Below are 23,955 nucleotides of genomic sequence, written 5' to 3' on the forward strand. Positions count from 1 at the left end.
TACTAGAAAGGGGAGGAAAATGATTTTTAATCTTGTCACCTTCGTTAAGTCAAGGAATGCATTATATTCCTTGCTGTAGCAGCACATCAAAACAAAAAAGTCATTTTTAGAGTTGAACGAGCTGCCAGGGTCTCATTTCTCATTCAGCCAACAGTCTGGCTGGTAACAACTTGCCTGAGACAGACTTGAGGGGATTAGCAAAGCTTGTCATGTGAAATCAGAAAACAAAAGTTCAAAATCAGAGCTGTTTAAGTTCCAGATATGAACATCTTACACATCTGAGCTGCTTCACAGGCTGTCACAAAACGTGTCTGCAGAAAAGAAAGTGGTACAAATCACAAAAAAGGTTGCTTTGCTTCAGCAGCCTCAGCACTGCAACCTCATCATGTAGCTGTGCTATAATAGGAATAATTTTGGACATCTGTCCTCATCGATCAGTCATATATTTTTTTTAAAGATCTCAATGTAATTATTTTTGCTTAATCAGTAACACTACTGCACCGTGCCCTTATCTACCTTATACACATCTTATATAATTATTATGGGCAGTGGCTAAACTATGGAAGTACTACTTTTATGAGGAACACCAAGACTTGTAATCCTAAGAAAGCAAATGAAAAACCAGTTTTGGACACATACAAACATGAACAGTGGTACTTTACACGACAGTCTATACATACCTGCTCAGAAGTAAGTCCCAATGTGTTCTATGGGGCTTTCTCCCTGGTAAGTGGGCAAAGGACCAGTTTTCTTCTTATGTTTCAGAGGGAAAGCTGTTTTGGCCTCTTTCAGGAAAAAATGACAGCCACCAAATGCCTCCTAGCCTCTTAAAACAGGACTTCCCCAACCTGGGGTTCCCCAAGTGTGCTAGACTACAACTCCCATCAGACACTACCAGTAGGCAGTTTGGGAGTTATAGTCCAAACCATCTGGTGAGCACCTAATTGGAAAAAGCCACACCAAGTCAAGGTTAGGTAACCTAGCGGTGCCCTTTAGTTATTTTGGACTATAGCTCCCAGCAGCCCCAGTCAGCATGGTCCATGATCAGGGTGATAGGAGCTGTAGTTCAAACCAACTAGACTGAGCTGGACTGGGGAACTGGTTTATTGCAGCATTGCCTTTCACAGACTAGAGAACGGGCTGAAATCCTGTGGCCTCCAGGTATTTTTTATCTATACCTCCTATAATTCCTGCTTATTGGAAGCACTGGCTGTCACCCTCCAATAACACCTGGGGAGCCACAGGTTCTCTGGTCAATAGCCATGGACAGGCCTCTTCTCACTGAGGTCTCTTACCCCTCTAAACAGATCGTTCATTATTTACCAAGTGTGGATTTTGATGGCAAATTCCTAAGAACATAAAAAGAGCAGTGCTGGGTCAGGACCAAAGGCCGGTCTACTCCAGCGTCAGTTCAGAAGATGCCTCGGGAGGAAGTCCACCAATAAGTCATAAGTGCAACCGCAGCCTCCTGCTCAAGTTTCTCAGGGATGGAGCTCTAACTCCTGCCTCCCTTACCCCAAGAACCCTTGGTTCTTCATTCATGTGTGAAGCTGTCTTACACCGAGAGGCCATCGGTGTGACGAGCAAGCAGCCTTCCTATTCCTGCCACCTCTCTTAGATGGAGACTGAATCTGGGTTCTTGATCTCGGATGTAAAACAAGCACTTGGCCACTGAACCGCAGCATTTCCCCTTGACAAGGTGTTCTCTTTCTATTTTAAACCATGCTGTGTTCTTTCGTCTCTTCGCCCCAGAGTGAGGCAAGTATCTAAAGCCAAACGCTTTCCTAGGCAAATCCTCCATTTGTGGAAAGACTGCGGGATGTAGCTGACCAGCAATCTCACACATTTTTACCCCATTTCCCTCCTAACAGTTATTTATACCTTTAAAAAGTCACCCTCATTGCCTAACAGGCACACGAGCAGATGGGAGAACTTTCAAAAGCACAGTACATGGACTCAGTTTACAATCTCTCGGACTTAACAATTCCCACAAAACAGAAGCCATTCCCCCCATAACTCAGCGTTTACATGCTTTATCTCCTGCATGGGTTCTCTCATGAGCGACAAGAGTAGAGCTCTGATTGAAACTTTTTGTGCAGTGAGAGCACTTGTATGGTTTTTCCCCAGTATGGATTCTCTCATGTCTGATCAGGTGTGCTTTGTGACTGAAGCTCCTGCCACAGACCAAGCACGTGTAGGGTTTCTCGCCTGTGTGACTTCTTTTGTGTCTGTTAAGATTGGATTTCCCACTGAAGCTCTTCCCACAGGCTGTGCAGGTATACTGCTTGACCCCTGAATGGCCCCTCTCATGACCAATGAGGTCTGTTCTGTGCTTGAAACTCTCACCACAGTCCATGCACTTGTATGGTTTCTCTCCTGTGTGGATCTTCTCATGTCGAAGGAGGTGCGCTTTATGGCAGAAGCCTTTGCCACAAACAGAGCAAAGGTACGGTTTCTCTCCTGTGTGGCTTCTCTCATGTCTGGTAAGGTTAGATCTCCCACTGAAGCCTTTCCCGCAGACAGAACATGCATAGGGTTTATCTCCCGTGTGGGTTCTCTCATGAATGATGTAATCTGACCTGTGATTGAAGCCTTTCCCACACACTGGGCATTCATAGGGTTTCTCACCTGTGTGGGTTCTCTCATGAGTTGCAAGCTTGGCACTTTGGCTGAAGCTCTTCTCACAGTGTGAACATTTATATGGTTTCTCTGTGTGGGTTCTCTCATGTGAAATGAGGGTTGAACTCTGGCTGAAGCTCTTCAGGCATTGTGAACATTTGTAGGGTTTCTCCCCAGTGTGGATCCTTTCATGTCTGATCATGTGCGCTTTATGACTAAAGCTCCTGCCACACACTGGGCAGGTGTACGGTTTCTCTCCTGTGTGGCTTCTTTGGTGCCTGTTGAGGTTTGACCTGCCACTGAAGCTTTTCCCACAAAATGAGCAGATGTGAGGCTTCTCTCCTGTGTGGGTTCTCCAATGAGCAATAAGGTAGGAACGCACGTTGAAGCCCTTCCCACAAAGCGAGCATTTGTGAGGCTTCTCTCCAGTGTGGGTTCTCTCATGGGCAAGCAGGTAGGACCTCACATTGAAAGTTTTCCCACAATACGAACAAGTGTACGGTTTGTCTCCAGAATGGGTTCTTTCTTGGGCAAGAAAATATTTCCTCCAAATGAATATTCTCCCATAATTTGAGGTTTTGTAGGGTTTCTTGCTAACCCTTTTCCCTGTGTGGCTCCCTGGTTGTCTTTCCGCTCGGTATTGATTGGCCCTTCCAAGATAGCGGAAAACAGTGCCTCGTGTCATTGCTCGGCTAAGTTCCACATGCTTCATGCTTCCAGGCAGAAGATCCTGCTCTTCTTTCATGTAGCCATTGCCTATTAGAAGCAAGAGAGAATCATGAATTTGAGCAAAAAAAAAAAGGCATTTTAAGAACACCAAGATGACTCTTTGATTCTGCAGAGAATGGGCATAATGGGCACCTCATAAAGCAATGAAGGGAGTGTTTAAGCAACCAAACTTCTCTTCATTTGTTACTGATCAAGCAGAGTTTCATGGGGCCTGGGCACCCATTTCTAGGGGAATCGGCATACACCTGAATCCAACACACACACACGATTTCAAGGATCACTTTCTCCCACATCGACCCACCTGAGCCTTTACAGAGGTGTCAGAAGGCCGTGCTCTCTGCCCCCAGCAAAAGTGGAAATATATTGGGGAGATATGAAGGAGGGGGACTTATGGCAGAACTGTGGAACTGGGCCATTTCCTCTAAAACTAATTCCTTTTCAACTAAAGAGTTGTGGAGTCTTTTACTACTTATTATCATCTATGGTATTTCTGTACCATTCAATTAGATGAGCCCTCAGAACTGTTTACAGAATATAATTTAAAATATCAAGTAACGATCAATTAAAAAACCAACTTAAAACAACCTTGCCTGTCACAGAACAACCATCAAACAATAAAATTTGACATGCTATGATAAAACCCTAACAAAACAATGCACATAACATAATAACCATTCCACACGTACCAAACAGCTTAAAGGCCAATAAAATCAACGATTAATATGATGGGAAAATAAGCATGTTTTAATCTGGTGCCAGAACATATATCATGTTGGCACTAGGCATATTTCCCCAGGGAGCCGATTCCACAAAAGCGGTGCCACAGCGGAAAAGGCCCTTCCCTCTGCAGCCCACCTTTAGGGGTGGGTCATGCAGAAGGACCTCCATATGCGATCTAAGGGTCTGAGCAGGTGTGTGTGAAAGGAGACGCTCTGTTAGATATCCAGCCCCTACACTGTCCAGGGCTTTATATGTTGGTGTAAGCACCTTAAAGCAGGCGCGGACTTCACCTTGCAACCAGTGCAGAGTGCACAGCACAGGGCTGATATGTTCATTCCTACACATTCCCATCAAGAGAGAAGCTGCCCTATTCTGTACCAAATGAAGTTTCCAGACTGCTTCCAAGCGCAGCCCCATGTAACCCTTCAGTTAGTAAGAAATGGTGCAAGCGAACAGCAAATATTGGGCTGGCCTGGAAGGGAGACTTGCAAGTGTGGCAGCCGTCGCTTCTCACACTCCGTGTTCACCCACACGCCCCTCAGGCACTATGAAACAGCGCTGACTATACCAAGGGCGCGTCCGCAAGCCCTCCCTTACCTGACTGGGCCCCCGAGGCCGCCATGCTTCCACCCGAGGCCTGGAGATCAGAGAGCCATGGCTCCTCTTCTGGCTCCACCTTTATAATCAAGCCAGGGAATCCTGAACAGAAGGAAGACACAAGACAAGGCTCTTGTGACAATCTCACGACCAGGTCAGTGTGAGGCTGGCTGCATGACTCCGCTGAACGCATTCTGGTGCCTGGCTTAATGTTTCAGCCCTTCCCGAGCTCCCACAATCCATTGCTTGCTGGACACTTGCCGTCTCACTGGCTTGCTGGGACACGTTTATAGGTCCTGTGGAAAATCCAGGGAGGGTCTGGATTTCAGAGGAAGGGGCTCCCCTTCCATGTGGCTCCAAGCCGCTTGTCAGTCTGGCTCTCCATCCCTGCCTAGCCTGTCTCGATCCCTTGCTACCAACCTTGGAGAGGAGAAACTTAGAAAGCGACACTGGAAGCTGCTTTATAGCAGGTTGCACTGCACCATCCCCAGTACGGCTGATGCTGACCAGCACCTGCTCGCCACAGACTCAGGCAAAGGGGGCTTCTGCCAGCGGGGCAGAACTCTTTTGATGGAAGATGTCTGGAGCACCAGATGATCCCTTATGCCAGGTACGGCTGTTTGCCCATCCAGCCCTATATTGTCTAGTCAGGATTGTGTATGTGAAGTCGTACCAGGGCCTCTCCAGGAAAAACAGCAGTGCTGAAAGTGTGCCCCCTCCATCAGCCCCGCTAGCAGCCCCCAGCCCCTCAGCATCCGCAGCTGTTGAAAAGTGTGCATGTGGGTGGAAAGGACACTCTAGGAACAGCTGCTATGGTTTCCTCCATAGACACCGTACCCCTAGTGCATCGCTGGAGCATCCTCAGAGGCCATGCCAAAAGCTTCCTGCGGCACTCTAGGAACGGGGCTTTTATGGCAAGAACTATAGAGCCCATTCCTGGAGCCCCTTTTTCCTTGTTTCTGTGACTGGGTTGGGAGGCTTGGGCAGGGGCGTCAATGTCTTGATGCTGCAGCTCGGAAAAGATGTTGCAAGACCCAGATTGGTTGCTTATGGGGTGGCCGTGCATGGTGCGCGTGCTGCGTGTGAGCACCTGCATGCAATATGTGGCCCCCACGACCCAGCAGACTCCCACAGTTCTTGGGGGCAAGATGATGGTGAATACCTGAGTTGCAAGGATCAGGGAGCAGAGGATGGGGCAGGTCTCTCTCTGCCCTGGTGAGATGCTGGTAGGCAGAGTCCGTACTGGTTGGATGGGCAAAAAAATCCAGGCTTGCATCTAACCACCATTCTGGCAACGGCGGGTGACAAGGAATTGCCTGCGTGGGTGTGGCTGAAAGCACGGAGGAGGAGGGACACCCCCCGTATCGCCTCTCCTCTCCTCCCAGCATATGATTATTATTATTATTATTATTTAAAACATTTCTATGCCGCCCCATTCGCCAAAGCCTCGGGGCGGCTCACAACATAAAATTAAAATATAAAACATTCAAATATACAACAAATTAACAATATAAAATAAGTCGCCCTGGCCAGATAAAATAAGCAAATAATATTAACAATTAAAATGACGTTTAAATAAAAAGCATACAAAGACAGTGGACGGCTGTACAAAGCGGAGAGACCTGCCGGGCTGGCGGACCCTTCCTTTCTGAGGGATTCCTCACCAGGCTCAGACAGCGTGAGCTAGTGTAAAGCAGCATCCCGATCAGGACTGGGAAACGTGTGTCCCTCTGGATGCTGTTGGAGTGCCAGTGCCATCGGCCCTCATCAGTCTTGGGCTGGTAAGAGCTGCAGCATCTGACCATGTCTGCCGGACCACACGTCCCTGCTCTAAAGAAGCAGGCCAGTTCTGGCAGCACCATGGATGGCAGCCTTCCTCCAAATTGGCTAGCCACTTGGCTTGAGTTTAACGGCAGTTGTCCACCAACACAAGACAAGAAGCTGCTGAACGGGGGCTGCCTCCGTTCCTGCCCACACATAGTTCTTCCACAAGAAGCGAGTCCCACGAAGGATGCAGGATCAGTGCTTAGCTCATGGCAGGAACACACAGAGAAGGGGCCATCTAGTCAGTGGTTTCTTCACGCAGTGGCTATCCAGGTATTTCAATGGCAAGCCCACAGGTAGGACATGGGAACCCTCCCACCCATGTTCCTCAGCACCTAGTGCACACAGGCATGCTTGCTTCTAATTTTGGAAGGACTAGTATTTTGGAAGGACCATTAGGACTAGTAGCCACTGACAGCCTTTTCCTCTGTGAAGTTCCTTATCCCCTTTTAAAGTTCGATGTTACATTCTTTTTGGCGACAGGTAAACCCCTTTTTATTTTCCTACAATTTTAATGTTTAATTGGTTTTAACTGGGGTTTTAGTATATTAATGGTTGGATGCTGTGGGGTTAGTTTATTGTAAGCCATCCCGAAATGGCTCATTTATTGTAAGCCATCCCGATGACTACAGCTTGTGACTTCCACAGTTCAGCCATGCCCCGTCAAGCCGTCTGAATCTCCCACCAATCAGCTTCATGGGATGGCCCCTCTGGCTTCTAGTATGGTGAGATGAGAAAAGAGCCTCCATTTTCTCCACTCCATGCATTATTTGGCACCCCTCTTATCATGTCCACTCAACCTTTCTTTCGGCCAAATAGTCCCAGATGTTGTAACCTTTACTCATAAAGGAGTTTCTCCAGGTCTTTGAGCAATTTAGTTGGCCCCTATAGCCTTCTAAACAGACTAGCAGAGAACTGGGGTTGGGGGGCGGAGAAAAGCAGCTAAAGAGGTAAAGCTCCCTCTGATGCCCTGTAAACTAAACATCACGTTGGAGTCTTTCTGTAAGCGGCCACCGTCTCAGCCTTCCGGAAGGTCTTACCTTGCTCACAGCCCTGAGTGCTCGACTCCCAGGACTCCTCTTCTTCCACTTTTATCGGCACAGCAGGGAAACCTGGCCAGAGATGTGAGAGATGAAGCAAAGAGGACTGAAATGGTGACATACAGGTACGTGAGGGGCTGTCACACAGAGGTGGGTAGGGACCTGTTCTCCCCTGCAGAGGAGGGCAGGAGGCGCTCCAATGGAGCAAAGCTCAGGGGACCCAGGTTCAATTTGGATGCCAGGAGGTACTTCCTGACAGTTAGGTCCCTGAGGGTGTGGAATGGGCTTCCACAGGAGGTGGGTGAGGCCCCATCGGTGCGGGTGTTCAAGGATAGGCTGGACATGCACATGGTGGGCGTGTCGTGAGCAGAGCCGGCTGGAGCCGGGGGTCAGACTAGATGGCCTGGGAGGCTCCTTCTGACTCGCTCTGTTTCTATGTTTCTATGATATTCCAAAGGGCCTCATCTTACTGTCCCTTATTTTAAGAATTACGTGGACAGAAATGGGGCCACAAACAGGATATCCCACTGCTGCAGAGCAAGTGCGGGCAACTTCTGGATTATATGAGGGGAGGTACAATTTCCCCTCCCGGTTTGAACCCGCCAGTGATTGCACCCATGTTGCTGGGCGGCCAGTTTGCTGCTAAAGTCCACCAGTGCTGTGGCGGCTGCCCCTTTTCCAAGAAGCCCTGTTGCTGAGCGACTTGCACTAGCCATCTATTCACTACCAAGCAAAGTTTAAGTTTTGGATAGGATCTTATAAAGCTCTAAATATTCCTTTGGCACAAGGTTTAGACTGTCTTCTACTGCGAGGCATTAATTAGTTCACTGGGGCTTTGTCAGCTGCTTAACAGGTTGTCTGATTAATCCATATGGGTCACTGTAACTTTTTGTGTGTGTTTTAATTCAGTTTTATATTTTGTATGATCACCTTTCTATGATGTTTGCCATGTTGAATTTTATATTGTATAATGATGTATTTTATATTGTATTTTTATGTGGTGTAAACTGCCCAGAGAGCTCCAGCCATTGGGCAGTACAGAAATGAAACAAATTAAAATAAATGAACGGATAAATACCTGGGGCTGGGGAACCAGGCACAGCCCTTTCTCCCAGTCTCACATTTTTTATCAACTACATCACCCTGGTTCTTTTATTGTTTGAAATCTCCATAGTTGGATATGGAGTGGCATAATCATGGACAGAACATTCTGGAAATTTTTCATTCAGAGGGTTGTCATATGTTGGAGACAACTTCAGAGCACATAACATCAACAGTATAAAACTTGCCAAGAAGTATACTACCAATTTTAACACAATTTTGTGTTAAAACTGGTTGGCAAGTTTCCAAGCAGTTGTTTTACCCTAACAACAAAATGAAAAATCTTTCTCTGCTCCAAATTAAACTGATTAAATGAAGGGTTGAGAAAAATCAAGATGATTTCCATGCAAATAGGGCTGTGAGATGCTTACCTTAGAGTAAGCATGTATTCCAGGACACCTTGTTTGTTAATTCTAAGTGTCTGTCTAAGCCAGTATTTCTCAAGTGGGCGTGGTTGGGGTTCTAGCAAAAAAACAAAGTTAATCCTATAAAGCAAAAATTTCTCAAGCCTGACACCCTATTTCTGAGGATGTCTAAATCCTAGATGTTTCCAGAGAGACAGCAGGCAAATGCAGAAAAGTAAGCCATGAATGATTTATATACACAGGGGCATGTCATAAACTTATCTCTTACCGGAGAAGGAACTTCTGCCGGCTTCACTTGTCTCTGAGCACTCATAAGCAGTGGGCACTCCTGGTTTATCATCTTCCATCTTTACTGCCACGTCAGGAAACCCTGGTCAACAGGGAGGGGTAAAAGGAAGCCAGGTTGGCAGCTTAGGTCTGGTGGAAATCCCATCATTTCTCTCAAGACCTATTGGTCTTCAAATGAGGTAGGTTCTCCATTGCCTCACCAGAGCTGTGGTCTGAAGCACCGTTTTCTTCCATGAACCTCTGCTGTGGAACTGAAGCCTCTTCTCCTGGCCTGCCCTGGGAGCTCGGCTCGGTCTTGAGACAGGAAAATCCTGCTGAGTGCGGAAGAGACGGATGCCGTCAGCTTGAATCAGGCACTTCGGATGCACCAGAAGGGGGCTCACTCAACCCCCTCTGCATGCAGGTCGAACATGCACGGGGGCACTCGGGCTGCCCAGAGCACCTGTGCCAAGGGCCAGCATCACAGGCACTGGGGAGCCCACTGACAGCATCACCCTGGAGCTGCTCCTCTTCCCTCTGGCAGCCTGCGTGGTCCCTGCCTTTCGCTCCCGCCCAGGCCACGGCGGTCCTGAAGGACGGCAGTGTGGGGGCCACAGCCACCCTGCACTCTGGCTGGTTCTGTGCATGTTAAGCCAGCAAGTGGTAGGATGTTGCAGACTGAGGACCTGGCCCAGCTGGGGACTGGGCCCGAGGGCCTCCTTGGCCCCTTCCAGCTCTACCATGCTATGAGCCTACAATGCTGAGACCGAGGAGCAGGAACAAGAGCAGCGGGAGGGCTGGAAGGGAGAAGGGGCACTCGCTGAGGGAGGGCATCTTGTCTGGGGAACTCCAGGAGCCGGAGCCAGCCCTGGACCATGGAGCCAGCCATCACAGCAGTGCCTGTGCCGGCCAGGCCCAGATGGCAAGCGGCACATGTACCGTTTCCCTGCAGAGCAACACTGCGCATGTGGCCCCCAGGGGACACAGCCAGCACACACAAGCTCCCTGACCAGAAGGTGTCCCACTGAACACCTGGAGCACCATGGAAGCTTCTTCCACAATAAGCTTGTTCATTTTCAAGGGGCCACAAAACTCTTCACAGTTTTTGCTGCAGCCAGTTAACATGGCGGCTCCTCTGGAATCCTGGGCAATTATGGAAAACGCTACAACAAATTCAAAATGGATTATCATCCCCCCACAATTCTTGTCTAGGCCCTTCACCTGAATGGTCAATTGGTGAGGTCTTGTTTTCTTTAGAGACCTGAGGATCCTTTGCCCATGTTTCCTCCTCTTCTTTGACCTTTATCTTTTGGTCAAGGAGCCCTGTTCGAGGGAAAGAGGTCGCAAGATGAAGAAAGGAGAGATACCCCAGTTTTACTTGGCTAGCAGTCAACTGATTTCTATGCAAACTGCTAAGCTGTTTTGACTGGTACCCTAAGGTTGGCCTGTGCTCAGGGGGTGGGAGTGGAGAGGCTCCCATATTCCAGAATTAGGAAAACAGCAATCACGTGAACTGCTATGAACTTGTATTAGGAAAGGATGTCGCATGTAGCTAACAAAAACAATACCAAAGGGACAAAAATAAATAGAATAGTTAAAAATGGACGTGCACTGTCCCTAATGGGTTTGGGCCCAGAATATTTGGAAAAGTCTTCTCTCACTGAAGCCCACCCACACATCACAATCTGCAAGTGCATGATGTTGGAAACTTATTTTATTTCCAGGAAGGTCAGAGTTTGAGATCATCAAGTCCAACCTCCTGATTCAAGTAGGAAACCTGGTACTAGCAGCCCCGCAATAAATGGCTTTCTGGCCTTTGTCGGAAGACCTCCGTCGAGGGAGAGTCCACCTCTTCTTGAAGCAATTCGTTTCACCATCAAACTGCTCTGTGAGACCTTAAGAACCGAAGCAGACCTGAGCCAGATCAGGCCCAGCTCCACCGAGTCCGGTGTTCTGTTCGCATGGTGGCCAAAGAGCTGCCCAAAGGATCCCTCAAGCAGGGCAGGAATGCGACACTCCCTCCCGCTCTAGTTCCCCCACAACGCCTGTGGCACCAACTCAGAGGGGAAGCTGCAGAGATGGGCTCAAACACGGAGAGCCAAACGCCTGCGATTTCAATTGTATCAGGCTTCTTCCTGGCTCAAGTGCTGGGAATGGGTGAGACCCGGCAAAGCTGCCGTGGCTTATCTTCTACAATTGGAAGACCCAACCTTGACAGAAGACTCTGCTTCTCAACCAGGGATATGCCTTCTATGGGAAACGAGCCAGGGGAAGGAAACAGCCATGGGAGGGCTTCTGGAGGGTGTCCGAAGACGTCCTCTCAACTAAAGAGGGCAGAACAGGCGCCTATAGAATGCGCTCCCCAGAGATCCCCCTGGCGCCGTTGTTATTTGTTCTTCGGCGCCAGGCTAAGACCTTTTTATTTCAACAATATTTTAATAACTTTTAATATTAGCTATATATGTTTTAATCTGCAGCCAGGGTGGATCTGGAATTTATTTGTATTATGTTTTATTCTATTCTTCTTATTTATTTATGTAAGCCATCCTGAGGCTCTGTGAAAGGACGGCATATAAATATTCTAAATAAAATAAAAATAAACAGAGGCACCCGGGAAGCAGGAGCATGCATTTGCCAGCTCGCTTCCTCCGCTGGGCTTGAAGGCCCAACCAATCTCTTTAGAGCCATTTTCCTGTATTTAAATAGAACAAACGTCTAGGAGCAACCTCTCTGTAACCAGGTTTTGCTGGAAGTATTAAGTTGTTTGGGTTTATTCTTTAGTTTATTTCATATTTATTTTAATTTTTAAATACCACCCCATTCCCAGAGGCTGTGGGTGATTTTTTTGTGCTCAACTCAAGGCTAACTGGGTTTTTGCAGCGCTCATAAGCTGATGCTGGTCAAAGAGCTGCTGTATTGTCTCCTTTCTGTGGATCTTTATTTATTTATTGGGACTCTTTATAAAAAGATTTATTGGGACTTATTCCTCTGTATCAGGAAATCAGGTTTTGATGTACTCTTTCTAACAAGCTGCTTTCCCCCAAGTTTCAACTAAAACTTACCCTCTTACTTTTCATTCAACAGATTTGCAAAGCGGCTAACAAGATTGGCTGTATTTGGATGGAATGATAAACCACACAGGTGACTAGAAGCAGTCCTCCTTTTTTGACAGTGTGTTGATGATGATGATGATGATGACGACGACGACTGATTTTATTTCTATCCCACCCCACAGCCAAAGCTTTCTGGGCAGTTTACAACAAGGCAGTTTACTCCCTTGCAGCTGGCACTTGGAGAAGACCGCAACGGCTGAGCTGCATTGTCTGAGCAGGGCACGGTGGGGGAGATACTCTGAGAGATGCTGTGCTCCCAAGCCAGGTAGGGTCTTTCAGGTTAAAAGCTGCACCTTGAACTAGGCCCAGAGGAATGCAGGCAGGCAGTGCAAGCAGGCCAGAGCTGGTCCTGAGTGCCCAGACCTGGGGTCCCGGTTACGAACCTGGCTGCCGCATTCTGCATGAGCTGCAGCTTTTAGCCCTCTTCAAGGACAGCCCCACGTAGAGCGCATTGCAGCAGCCCGATTGCCGAAGCTGGCAGAAGGCACTCCGAGCCAAGCACTGAGGCCACCTGAGCCTCAGCTGACAAAGATGGATCAAGGAGCACGCGTGGGCTACAAACCTGCTCCTTCAGGGAGACTGCAATCCCATCTGCTGCACAGTGAACACCCTCCACTCGGTTCAAGGAACGCCCCCATCAACAGCATCTCGGTCCGGACTGAGCTTCAATTTGTTAGCCCTCATCCAGTCCACTGGCACAGCCAGACTCCACTTTAGCACATCCACAGCTAAGCCTGCTGCTGGTTGGCAAACAACCTCTCAAGAACCTTTCCCAGGAAAGGAATATGTACTATTGGCCTAAAGCTATTAAGGTCTTCCAGGTCAAGGGCAGATTTCTTCAGAAGGGATCTCACCACCTCCTCTTTCAGGAGACATCAGGCCACTCCTGCTCCCAATGAGACACTGGTCACCTCCTTGGCCCAGCTGGTTGTTCCTTGCTTGCTGGCTTTTATAGGCCAGGAAGGGAAAGGACCAAGGACAAGGTAGTTGCATGAACCTGGCCAAGCATCTCTGTCAACATCCTCAAGCTGAACCAACAGAAACTCATCCAATGAAACTGGACCAGGCTGTTCCCAGATAAACTGTGGTTAGTCTTAACTAGAGTTTAATGAAAAAAGCCAATATCAAAAATCTCATTCCTAAGTAGTCCCATGATCGCTGAACCCCGAACCCAGGATCATTTATAGGTTAAACATGAGTTGCCTGTGGCCTGTTGCTCAGTTAACTCTGAGTTCTTAAAACCATAAACAACCCAGGGTTTCCGGTTCGGACGTCATTAAACCATCCAGGATGCTAACTGAAAAGTGAAGTGGCAAGTGCCACACTCACTCCCATGCACTGCCACCATTAAATGTGTGTGTGTGTGTTTCATTTTTATACTGCCTAATAGCCAAAGGCTGTTTTGGATTGAAACAACCAAGGAATTGGCCATGACTTGTGAATTGGATCTAGCAACCTAGAGTCCCAGTCTCTGAGAATTGGCAGAATATAAATAGATATAGTAGTAACAGTAATAGTAGTAATAATACCACCACCACCACCTAGAATAATAGTTGGCTTCTTGCAATAATGGCAGGTTGCTTACCTGTAACTTGTTCTTGGAGTGGCCATCCATGCATTCACACATACAGGCTCCTCAAGTGCACAGAGCCCTGGCTTCAGGAAGTTTCTACAGCTGAGAGAGTTTTGGAGCAAAGCCCCACTCCCCACCTTTGGCATCACATATTAGAGGGGTTTCTACCCATTCCTTCAGTCCACTTGAAGCTGACACTGTAGCCTTGGGATTCAGGGAGGACCCAGTAGGCTAACCCTAACATAGGCTGGAACTGGCCACCTGCTTCTCTAGCGATTATATGGGGACAGTGGGTGGTTTGTGTGAATGCACAGATGAACACTGGAAGACCAACAGTTACAGATAAGCAACCTGCCTTTCTTCTTTGTGGTCTCCATGCATCACACGTATGGGCAACTGGCAAGCTTACCTTCCCGGAGTGGGTGTCACTTACTGAAGAACCGAAGAGAAGGCTGCTCTTCCGAAAGCACAATCCACTTTGGCATGGACATGGAGCCTGCAGTGCTTCACAAATTTTGTTGGAGTTGACTAGACAAGAATTCCAGCATGTAGAGCAGTAGAAGTTGTCATTGCCTGGCTTGAGCAAGCCTTCCATGGTCCTGAGATGGGTAGAGCAGCAAGTTCGTAAGTCAGGGAAATTGTCTGCATCACCCAGGCTGCTAGTCATTCAGACGACATGGGAAGGCCTTTATTTTTGTCACCACAAAAAATAAAAACTGTCTGTGAACACAGGAACAATTCAGTCCTAAAACAGCGGAACACCAGTGCTCAATAAACATCTCAGCATAGGCAAGGTTGATCCCGTTGGATTCAAGGAGGGAGCAAAAAAGGCTAGCAGTACAATGTCCTTGCTGACACGCGAATTCGAAACAACCTTGGGAAGAAAAGAGCGGTCTGGACGCTGAACCACTTTGTCTCTATAGAAGGCTGGGCATGCACGTGGTGGGCGTGTCGTGAGCGGAGCCGGCTGGTGCCGGAGGTCAGACTAGATGGCCCGGGAGACCCCTTCTGACTCGCTCTGTTTCTATGTTTCTAAGACCTGATATGGAGAATTCACTGGAACGGTGGGATGATGTAACTGCCACCGTGCCATGGGTTTGATAGGGCTTGCAGGACAACAGAAAGGCACAAATTAGGGGTTAGGGTTATTGAACATTTTGGTGGGATGATGTTTGAAAGCCTCTGGAGAATACATCAAGAGAATGTAAAAAAAAATCGACAAACCCTGAATCTCTAGGTGGAAGACTGAAATTGTTGCCAAATAGACATGGATGGATGAAGAGTGGAGGAAGAGAAGGATCTGGTCAATTGTATATTTATATGGGTCAACACCCTCCTGGGATGTAAATTAATAAAAAGCCTTCCACTTTGTCTTGTAGGTTTCCTGGTAGAAGCACAATCCGTCAGTTAGGTTCCTCCATGCAGGATCCTCCATGCTGTGAGACGCAGGCTGCATGCATCCAGATGTAGCACTTTGGGCTTCTCTGCTGCTCATGGTGACCTCCTCACACTTCCCAAAATTCCTCAGGTAGATGCAGATTATCCCTGCTTCATTCCACATCCCTTGGATTATATGCACACCACTGTGGGCTTCTTCTCCCAACAGGGAGGCATCCATAGTCACCGTGAATATGGGTTCTGGAGGATTGCAGGCAGTCTCCTTGATGAGGCTGTAGCGATGTGTCCACCAGGTGGGACTTGTCTGGACAGATTTTGGAGTCCAGAGATGAATCCATCACGGGTCACCCATGGGATCTTATGTACAGATGAGCCGAAAGGACACATCTGTTGCCAGGCTTGCAGTACTATAGCAACTGAGGCCACCCTGAGACTGAGGAGCTCCTGGATGTGGAAAGCCGTGAGAGCAGGCCACCTGCACAGTCCACTGGCCACCTTGATTGGAGCAGGCACTCTGGGGTCTAGGAGATAAGCCCGCACAGAGATCTAAGTCGAGGTGGGCCCCAAAGAACTGGATAAACTGAGTCAGATTTTTCAATATTTACACCAAGTCCAAAAACGTGCAGGCCGTAGCAATGGAATGGCGTAAATCCTGCCCAGAAGTTCCCCCAATCAGCCAATCCATCCAGGTTTGCCCATTCAGGAGCAGGTAAACCTGAATGCCTTGCAGGCATTCCCATGCCCTTTGTGAAGCCCTGTGGGGCTACGGAAAAGCCAAGTGGTAAAACAGAAAACTGGAAAGCCTCTCCTCCTATTTGGGAATGTAGGAAACGCCTGAATCCTCTATGGAGACGCGGAAGTGTACGTCCTTCGAATCCACAAAGGCAGATGAATCTCCTTAATCGCCTTGCTGTGATGAAGATGCCGATGCCCCGAAGAGCCCGTAGCAGTTCAAGCTCTCCATCTCATTTTGCTGCTGTCAAGTGCCTGGTGTAGAAGACGCCTGGAAGTTGAGATGGAAGGAGTTCTGCGGCGCTCTCTGAAAGCAGTGAGCCTGTTTCCACAGTCTAGGCTGCAGGTGGATCAGTACTCCTTAAATATCACCTGGTGGAAGGGTGTAGAAGGTGCTTCTGTATCCTCCTTCCACAGCACACAGGGCACAGGCAACTGACGGTATTGTTTCCAGTGCGGGAAGGAAGGGAGACAAAGGGCGGCCAAAGACTGGGGTATGGAAGGAGCAGCCAGCCTGAGGCCACGATCACAAGGGGCGCCAGTCAGCACCCGGGGGCCTGCGCCTTTGCTGGGACCTGGCTGAGGCCTCCCTGAGCCGAAGGGAGTGGTCTGCGTGGCCCCTGGATGGATGAGAGGGCAGGCCGGAGCGGAGCCACTGACGAGGCCTTGATGGCCGCTGGTGTGTGGCTCTCGTCGGCCTCACATTCGCCCGGGCCCTCTGGAAGGAACTGATCACGCTGTCGGTCTTCTCGCTGAAGAGCCTCTCGCCATCGAACGGCAGAGCTTCGATCCTGGAGCGAGCGGCCTGCGAAAGGCCAGCCGAGCGCAGCCACGCGTGCCTCCTCAGGGCCATCGCCCCGCTCGTCACGTTCGCGTCGCACTCCACCTGGTGCCTGGCCGTGCAGATCTGCTGCCGCGAGAGGTGCAGGGCTTCTGCCTGGATCGCTCTGGCGAGCTTCCTTTTGTCTGCTGGCAGGTGCTCGCAAAGGCAGCCGATCTTTTCCCAGAGGAGGTGCTGGTAGCGGCCATGGTAGCTTGATAGTTTGCTATCCGTGCTCCCAGGGCAGAACAAGAATAAATGTGCCTTCCCATCAGGTCCAGGCTGCGTCCCTCCCTCTCAACCAGAGCGGAGTGTGCGTGGCGTGGCCTTCCGTGGGCTGACTCGACGACCCTGGAATTTGGCCGAGGATGCTGGAACAGGAAGCCCACGTCTTTCTCCTGCACTCTGTACATGTTCTCCAGGTGTCTGGACATGGGTGTCATGGCAAATGGGGCATGCCATGATTGTTGCACTGTCCTCAAGAGAGTAGGATGAATGGTATCGCAACTGGGGACACCCATATGTCATCAAAGACCGGGTCGTTCACCGTCTCCATCTCCTGCTGCTCTGCGTCCAGGCCCACGCACAGGGCCATTCGAAGGACTAGGTCCTTCGAGGTCTTCCGATGGAGAGTCAGGGCCCTGGTTTCCCACAGCCGCTTCGGGAGATGAGACAGACAGGGCTACCGACGAGCAGGAGCTTGAGTCTGACAAGCAGTCCTCAACAGCAGAAGGAGAGTCCAGCCACTGCCTGTGCTGCAGAGAGGTGGGAGACAATGATCGGGGTGCAGCCGTGGTGGAGGGGGCAGCGTGGCCCACAGGCAGTGCCTGAGGAGCTGCAGGCTGAGAGGTTGGCAGCGGCGCCCTCGGCAGCAGAGGCGGAGGCCCGCGCGACGACGACTCTCCAGAGAGACGTCCCTGTTCCCTGAAGGGGGGCTCAGGATGGAGCTGCTGTTGGTGCTGGGAGCTGTACAAGGCACTTGGGTCCTGAGGACATCCCCATGGGTCGTAGGACCTTCAATATCGCGGTGGGATTGAGAGCCTGTTCCAGTCAGATAAAGGGGAACGGGAACGGTCTCTGTGGTGGTTGGTTCCAGAGTGAGCCGGCTCCATCGGCGTCGGAGACGTGGCGCCCGAATGGGGTGATACTGAGGCTGTGGATGGATGAAGCAGGGTGAAAAAAGAGAGAGGGTCGCAAAGGCAAGACAAAAAGGACAACACATACAAAGCAGTTGCAAGAAATAGCTTAGTGCCTGCAAACAGACTTCCTGGAACTACCGCGACGGCAGTCGAGAAAGGGCTGAGGGAACGGGCAGCGACACCTCTAATCCCACCAAAACTCTCTCAGCTACAGAAGCTTCCCAAAGGCAGAGCCCTCACGTGTGACGCACAGAGACCAGAAAGAAGAAATTACAGTTAAGGTTAGACAGTTCAGCATGACATCCAAACCCTAAGGTGTGGTTAATTAAAAAAAGGAAGCAGACGTTTCTCATCTCCCTGCAGCCATACTAAATAAAGAGGGGCGGTGAGGGAAGCACACAAGCCCAAGGCTTGCCTAGCCTCGTTCTTCTAACAATAAACAAGATTTTATCATCATGTCCAAACAAGGCTGCTGTTAGGGAGGAGGTTCTCTGAAAAAGCAAGAACGTAACTTTTGTGCAGCAATCACAGAAGCCGTCTCCTCCAGCCCTGCCTTTCTTTTCCTCACTTTTCTCCGGATGGCAATGCAGAGCAAGGCCTTATGGGTGGTGGCACCAACATGGCTGAACTCATGCCATACCGATATACACCTCTCTCCCCACCACCCATATTGTCTTTTAGGTAGTTGACCAAGAGAAGATTGTTCTGCCATTTCTGATTTATTCCTGTCTTATTCAATTACTTTTGACCTTTAATTTTCAGTTTCAATTAAGCTGTTGGATTTTTATTTTTGGTATTAGATTGCATCTGCTTTTGGCTTTTTTGGTCTTGTGATGGCTTGGATTGTTTGGTTTTGTGATTTCTTCTGATGGAAATATAAGAAACAGCCATTGTATTTTTTTTTAAAAATAAAGTAAATGGATACCGCTTGCTCACAATGAATATCCACCAAAAGTGCTTAATGTTGCCTTAAATAAATGCCGCTCCCATTTAATTACTGTATTTTAAAAATTTGCCACATGTTCCCTGGGCAGATCAGAAATGGCTAAAGGCATGTAGTACGATGCAGGAAACAAATCTAAAAAGCCAAATCTCTAAACTGCCTGGGAGAAAAGGAAGGCTTTGCCCGCTTCCTCAAAGAACTTGTTGGCTCCAGGTAGACCTTTTTAAGGAGCGAGACCGATTTGTCTTATTTGACCTATCTGCAAGGGCTTATCCTGCCGAAGCATCTATTCAGCTGACACCCACCTGGATGCTCCTGTGTGTAAATAGTAACCCACTAGGGAGTCCTCGGAGCAATTTAGGAGAATGTGAATTTAATAAACAAACAAAGAAACAGAGGTTGGCAACAAGAGTTGACTGCAGCCCCATACCTGTGTGAGTACCAGGGAAGACTTGGTTCTCCTCAGAGCCCTGATGGTCTGCGACCCACAGCTCTTCCTCCTCCTCCTCCTGTTCTTTCACAGTCATTGTCCTTTGAGGATGCCCTAACCAAGAGGAAGTCAAAAGGAGAGAAGGTATGTCTTGACAGGAGTGGTGGAAGCATGCTGAACAGAGGTTGTCCAGTATCTGACTTCTGAGCTACAGAATCCCAGAGCTGGAAGGAGACTAAGAGCCACCTCGACCAGCTCCCTTTTCCATACAAGAACAGGAGAGCAAGAATGCCTCCATCAGGAGAGCAAGAATGTCCACAGCCTCTGCCTGAAAACACCCAGCCACAAAGCAGCCCCCCAGACAAAGAGTCCAGGGCATCACAGCCCAGAAGGATGCCAAATGACCCTATGGAGAGTGACGGGTGCTGGGGCAGTGGCAACAGACCCAGCGTCAGCACCAAAGCTGGCGTGGGCATTGCAATTTTTCTTTTAACCTGGTGCCAGCTGGCTGGCCATGCACATTTATTTACCTACTTTATAATAGAAATTCATTATATTTCTATTTTGCCTTTCTTCTGCTTGCAATGAACCCAGAGCTTGCGTGGTCTCTGTTTTATCCTCACAACAACCACCCTGTGAGGTGGGTTTGGTGTGAATGAGTGACTGGCCCAAAGACATCCAGTGAGTTCCACAGCGAAGTGGAGACTAGAACCTGGGTCCCAGGGCAACACTAACCACTATACAACACTGCCTCTCAGCATTTACAGGTGATCCTTTTGTTAGTTTTACTTTAAGACATAATCTTTTTCTAGAACAATACAGTGGTTATTCCCTAGTGGATATGTTTTGCATCAGAGCTCCAGAAACAAAGCTTCCTTATATTTCTTTAGTGGCAATGCTGTTTTAAGTAAGCTTAATGTGAAACTGCAGATGCTGGAAGTATATCTTTTTAAAAGAGTGAGGAAAGAGTATTCTTTGTAAACCATGTGTAATATCTGGTGGTATCTGGAGCTCCTCCCCTCCACCATTAAATCCGAGGTCTAAAATTATTCAGCAGCATTATCGCAGGGTCTGGTGCAGGCCCTCACTCATCTGTAATCCATGTGTATCTCTCACCCTTCTTCAGACTATGTGATGTTACTTTTCAAATCCCTGTATGCAGGGCTCAAATTCCCATTCTGCCATAAGTCCAGCTCTAACTTTGGTCCATGTAGCTCAATACGAACAACAGAGATTGGCCATTATATTACAGCATCCATTCAGGGGTCCTTCCCAGTCCTGCCTGGAGATGCCAGGACCCTGGACCCTTCCAGTTGCAGAACATGTGCCTTGCAACAAGGCATGGAAGCAAGTACAGGATTTTTCTTACATGCAGGTGAACTGGCTGAAAGTGTGTGACAGATGCCACATAAACCATATGCCTGACTATTCTCATGGTTTCTCTATGAACCCATTCATACATACATACAACCCATGTAACACTGCATTCACCCACACAGTTCCTGTAAAATAAATACTCCTCCACAATCACGGATTCTCTAGGCATCTGTCCCTTACGTGAGCTGGGACCTGGGGCCATCCTGGTGCTCTCCGATCCCTGGAGATCTAAAACTTGCTGATCTCTCTCGTGCTCCATCACATCCGAAGTTTCTGAACAGGAAAAGCAAACAAGAAAGATGCTTCAAGGATTTGGGCCTCCTGGGGTGGCAGGAAGGGACACAGGCAGGTTCTAGAGATATCCCAAGTTGTACTGCCCAAAACAACACAATTATTTGTGTTTTCTCAGCCAACACTTTGACCCTTTCATGCATCTTTTCCTCCAGTACTGGTCATGAAGCTCACTGGGTAATTTTGGACCAGTCACAGGCTCTCAGCCCAACGCCCCTCACAGGGCTGCTTTTATGAGCATAACATGCAAGCAGTCCCGGGTTCCTTGCAAAAGGAAGAAAGGTGGGGATAAATGCAATGTAATGTAACTGTAAAAACGCAGGAGCACACACTTTCACCTAGGTTCTGCTGGTGCAAATGCTAAACTGTTCAGAGCTGTTTACTAGGCTACCCTTTCCAGTGCGGGGGGGGGGTTCCCCAGATTTTCTTGGATTGCAATTCCCATCAGCCCCAGCCAACATGAAGATACTGATCAAAGTGGCTAGCTTTATTCTGCTCGCTCTAGCTTTCTTCCACAACAGCTCTGCAATCCTCAGCTTAGGTCAAGGTCAAGCAATCAAGTGTTATGACCACATAAGCATCTGTACCAGGGTCTCCTCCGTCCTCTTCCAAACCTTTATCTTCTACACTGGCGCAGGATTGGCTGTGATGGCGACTGCATTGTGTCCCGCAACACAGCCAGGCAAATTTTACGCTTGCAATGCAACTTTGTTCTTTGCTAGAACCCCAAAAGGAGGCAGGAACAAAAGACATGCCCTCAGAATTAAAGAATTCCCCACCCAGGAATTTGTTCTAAGCATTTATTTATTAGATTTATATTCCGCTTTCCCCTTTTTAAGGAACCCAAGGCAGCTTACATCATTCTCCTCCTCCTGTCAATCTTATCCATGCAACAACAACCCTGTGAGGTAGGCTGGGCTGAGAGTCTGTGACTGGCCCAAAGTCACCCAGTTGGCTCCATGGCAGAGCAGGGACTAGAGCCCAGATTGCCTTAGTCCCAATCCCACGCTCTTAACCACTACATCACACTGGCTCCCAAGCACCAGAAATGAGTGCCATTCACAGTCGTTGCGCTCCTGGTTACTACCACTAATATCCCTACCAAGCTATTCATTTGTTCCTGCCAATCGTAACTGGGAGCCTGCAATTACCCAGAGATCTACCAGTCGACTTTCTTCGAGGCCCGCTCCGCAAGGAGCCTTGGGTGGGACTCCGCTGCCCGACCTGCAAGCGGCTCTCACCGGGATTCCTGCAATGGCTTCCTGCGCCAGCCGATCCGGATCTTTTGTGTCCGTTCGGCCGCGCCGCTCACCGCCTTTCCTCCATCGCCACGGCGGTTCCCCAGAAAGCACGGAGGCGCATTCCCAGATTTCCCCTGCTTCTCAGCCCGCCTCCCTTCTCCACAATTACTCCTCTATCGTTCAACGGGGAGGGCTTTGCGGCGCCTTTGTTTTCCGCTTCCCACCATGTGATCGGAGCGAGGCCAAAAACTCTCTTGCAAAGCGATTCCCCTGTAAGCTAAAGCCTTCCCACTGGGCCACGTGAGCGCATGGCCGGAGCCAGGGTGGGTGTGCGTGGGCATCGATTGCTTCGGGCTGGTGATGGGGAACCTGCCGGGGCGGGAGGCTTAATACGGATCAAGAGGGAGGCACCTCTTCGCCTTTTTGTTTTGCCTCGCCCCGAGCCTGGCGTATTGAGCAAGACGTCCCACGGAGCGCAGCACGCTTTGCTCGCACGAAAAGACACGGGCGGGGGTTGCACAGCTGCAGTCGGAATTATTATTATTATTATTATTATTATTATTATTATTATTATTATTATTATTAAATCTTGTGCGCCATTGCGTGGGAACAAGCCCTGTGCGCGCCGCCGGGCTTGCTTCTGAGTAAAGCCACTCGGGGCCAGGCTGCAAGGCCGCCCGCCCCACCCTGCCCCTCTCTGGAGGGAGGAGAGAAATCAGCGCGCCACTTGGAGTTTCTGGAAGGACAAACGGCGTACTCGTTTACTAACTGAGTCAACATTTAATGTGCAGATGACGCAGTATTGGCTACCTGACAAAGATTATTGGATTAAGTCAGTGAAGTAACATGCCGTCTAAAAAATCATGCGCATGGAGTGGTGGTTTGCGTGTTCGGCTCGCTTCAGTCCCACTTGGCGACTTTGGGCCGGGCACTCCCTCTCAGCCTAATCTGTCAGGACAAAATGAGAGAAAGCTCCGCCGTAATATGGCTGCTGAAAGCCTGACACGGCACCCTCCCTCCTAAACACATTGGCCATGGTTTGATAGTATATGAATGCGCCCTGCCTGCTGCAGGAGATCCTGCTGCCCAGAAGAGTCCTGCTTCCAGGAGAGGCCTGGCAATGAATAAATCAGGCCCAGTGCCTTTGGACCATCACCTGGGAGCCTACGAGTCTCGCTCTAGGGTGACAGAGACATGCTGCCTTTCGCTCCAGCTTTTTGGTGCAGTTTGCTTCCTTCCCCGTGGGAAGTTGTTAGCACTGCCTGGGTGGTTCTGTATTTTTAGGAGGTGGCTTTAATGTGGCTTGACCAGGGTTCTGGAGCTGTATCTTAAGGAATGGAGAAATGGAGGTGGGTTGGGTGCAACAGTTCAAGCTATGACCATTGGGGTAGAGATAGCAACAGAATCCAAGCTAGTCCTTTCAGGAAAAGGAGTAGGTGGGAGCAAAGGAGATTGAGGAATTAGCACAGCCACATGTGACACTGCCTGCTTTCTGTAAATAATGCCCTGAGAAAGGACCTGTACGGTCCTGAAATGCACTGGAGTAAAATATTTCTCTCTCGCAATCTTGCTAGTACATTACATTTATACCCGGCAGTTCTTCTTCTTGAAAGGAACCCAAGATGCCTTGTGAGGT

At 49.1% G+C, this 23,955-nt stretch overlaps 1 protein-coding gene across 7 annotated transcripts; it reads right to left on the bottom strand.

Moving 5' to 3' along the window:
* On the bottom strand, positions 1-22,567 carry LOC123017789 (zinc finger protein 883-like). Of its 7 annotated transcripts, XR_006413667.1 has the most exons (10): positions 21,666-21,868; positions 20,968-21,060; positions 19,411-19,524; positions 10,484-10,585; positions 9,484-9,597; positions 9,264-9,365; positions 7,530-7,601; positions 4,666-4,767; positions 681-3,375; positions 1-311 (listed from the first exon to the last, which is right to left on the bottom strand). XR_006413667.1 is itself a non-coding variant. In XM_044419367.1 (9 exons), the coding sequence occupies exons 2-9, from the start codon at positions 21,044-21,046 to the stop codon at positions 2,018-2,020; spliced, it is 2,043 nt and encodes a 680-aa protein (XP_044275302.1). In that variant the 5' UTR covers positions 21,047-21,060; positions 22,320-22,567; the 3' UTR covers positions 1-2,017. The 7 variants fall into 7 exon arrangements, 6 of the variants coding, with proteins under 6 accessions (XP_044275302.1, XP_044275303.1, XP_044275304.1 ...); XM_044419367.1 differs by lacking the exon at positions 21,666-21,868 and adding an exon at positions 22,320-22,567 and having other exon boundaries at positions 1-3,375; XM_044419368.1 differs by lacking the exon at positions 21,666-21,868 and adding an exon at positions 22,230-22,567 and having other exon boundaries at positions 1-3,375.
* Positions 22,568-23,955: the final 1,388 nt, after the last annotated feature.

Source organism: Varanus komodoensis, unplaced genomic scaffold (assembly GCF_004798865.1).
Source record: "Varanus komodoensis strain SLA01 unplaced genomic scaffold, ASM479886v1 scaffold102, whole genome shotgun sequence".
In the NCBI taxonomy this organism is placed as follows: Eukaryota; Metazoa; Chordata; class Lepidosauria; order Squamata; family Varanidae; genus Varanus; species Varanus komodoensis.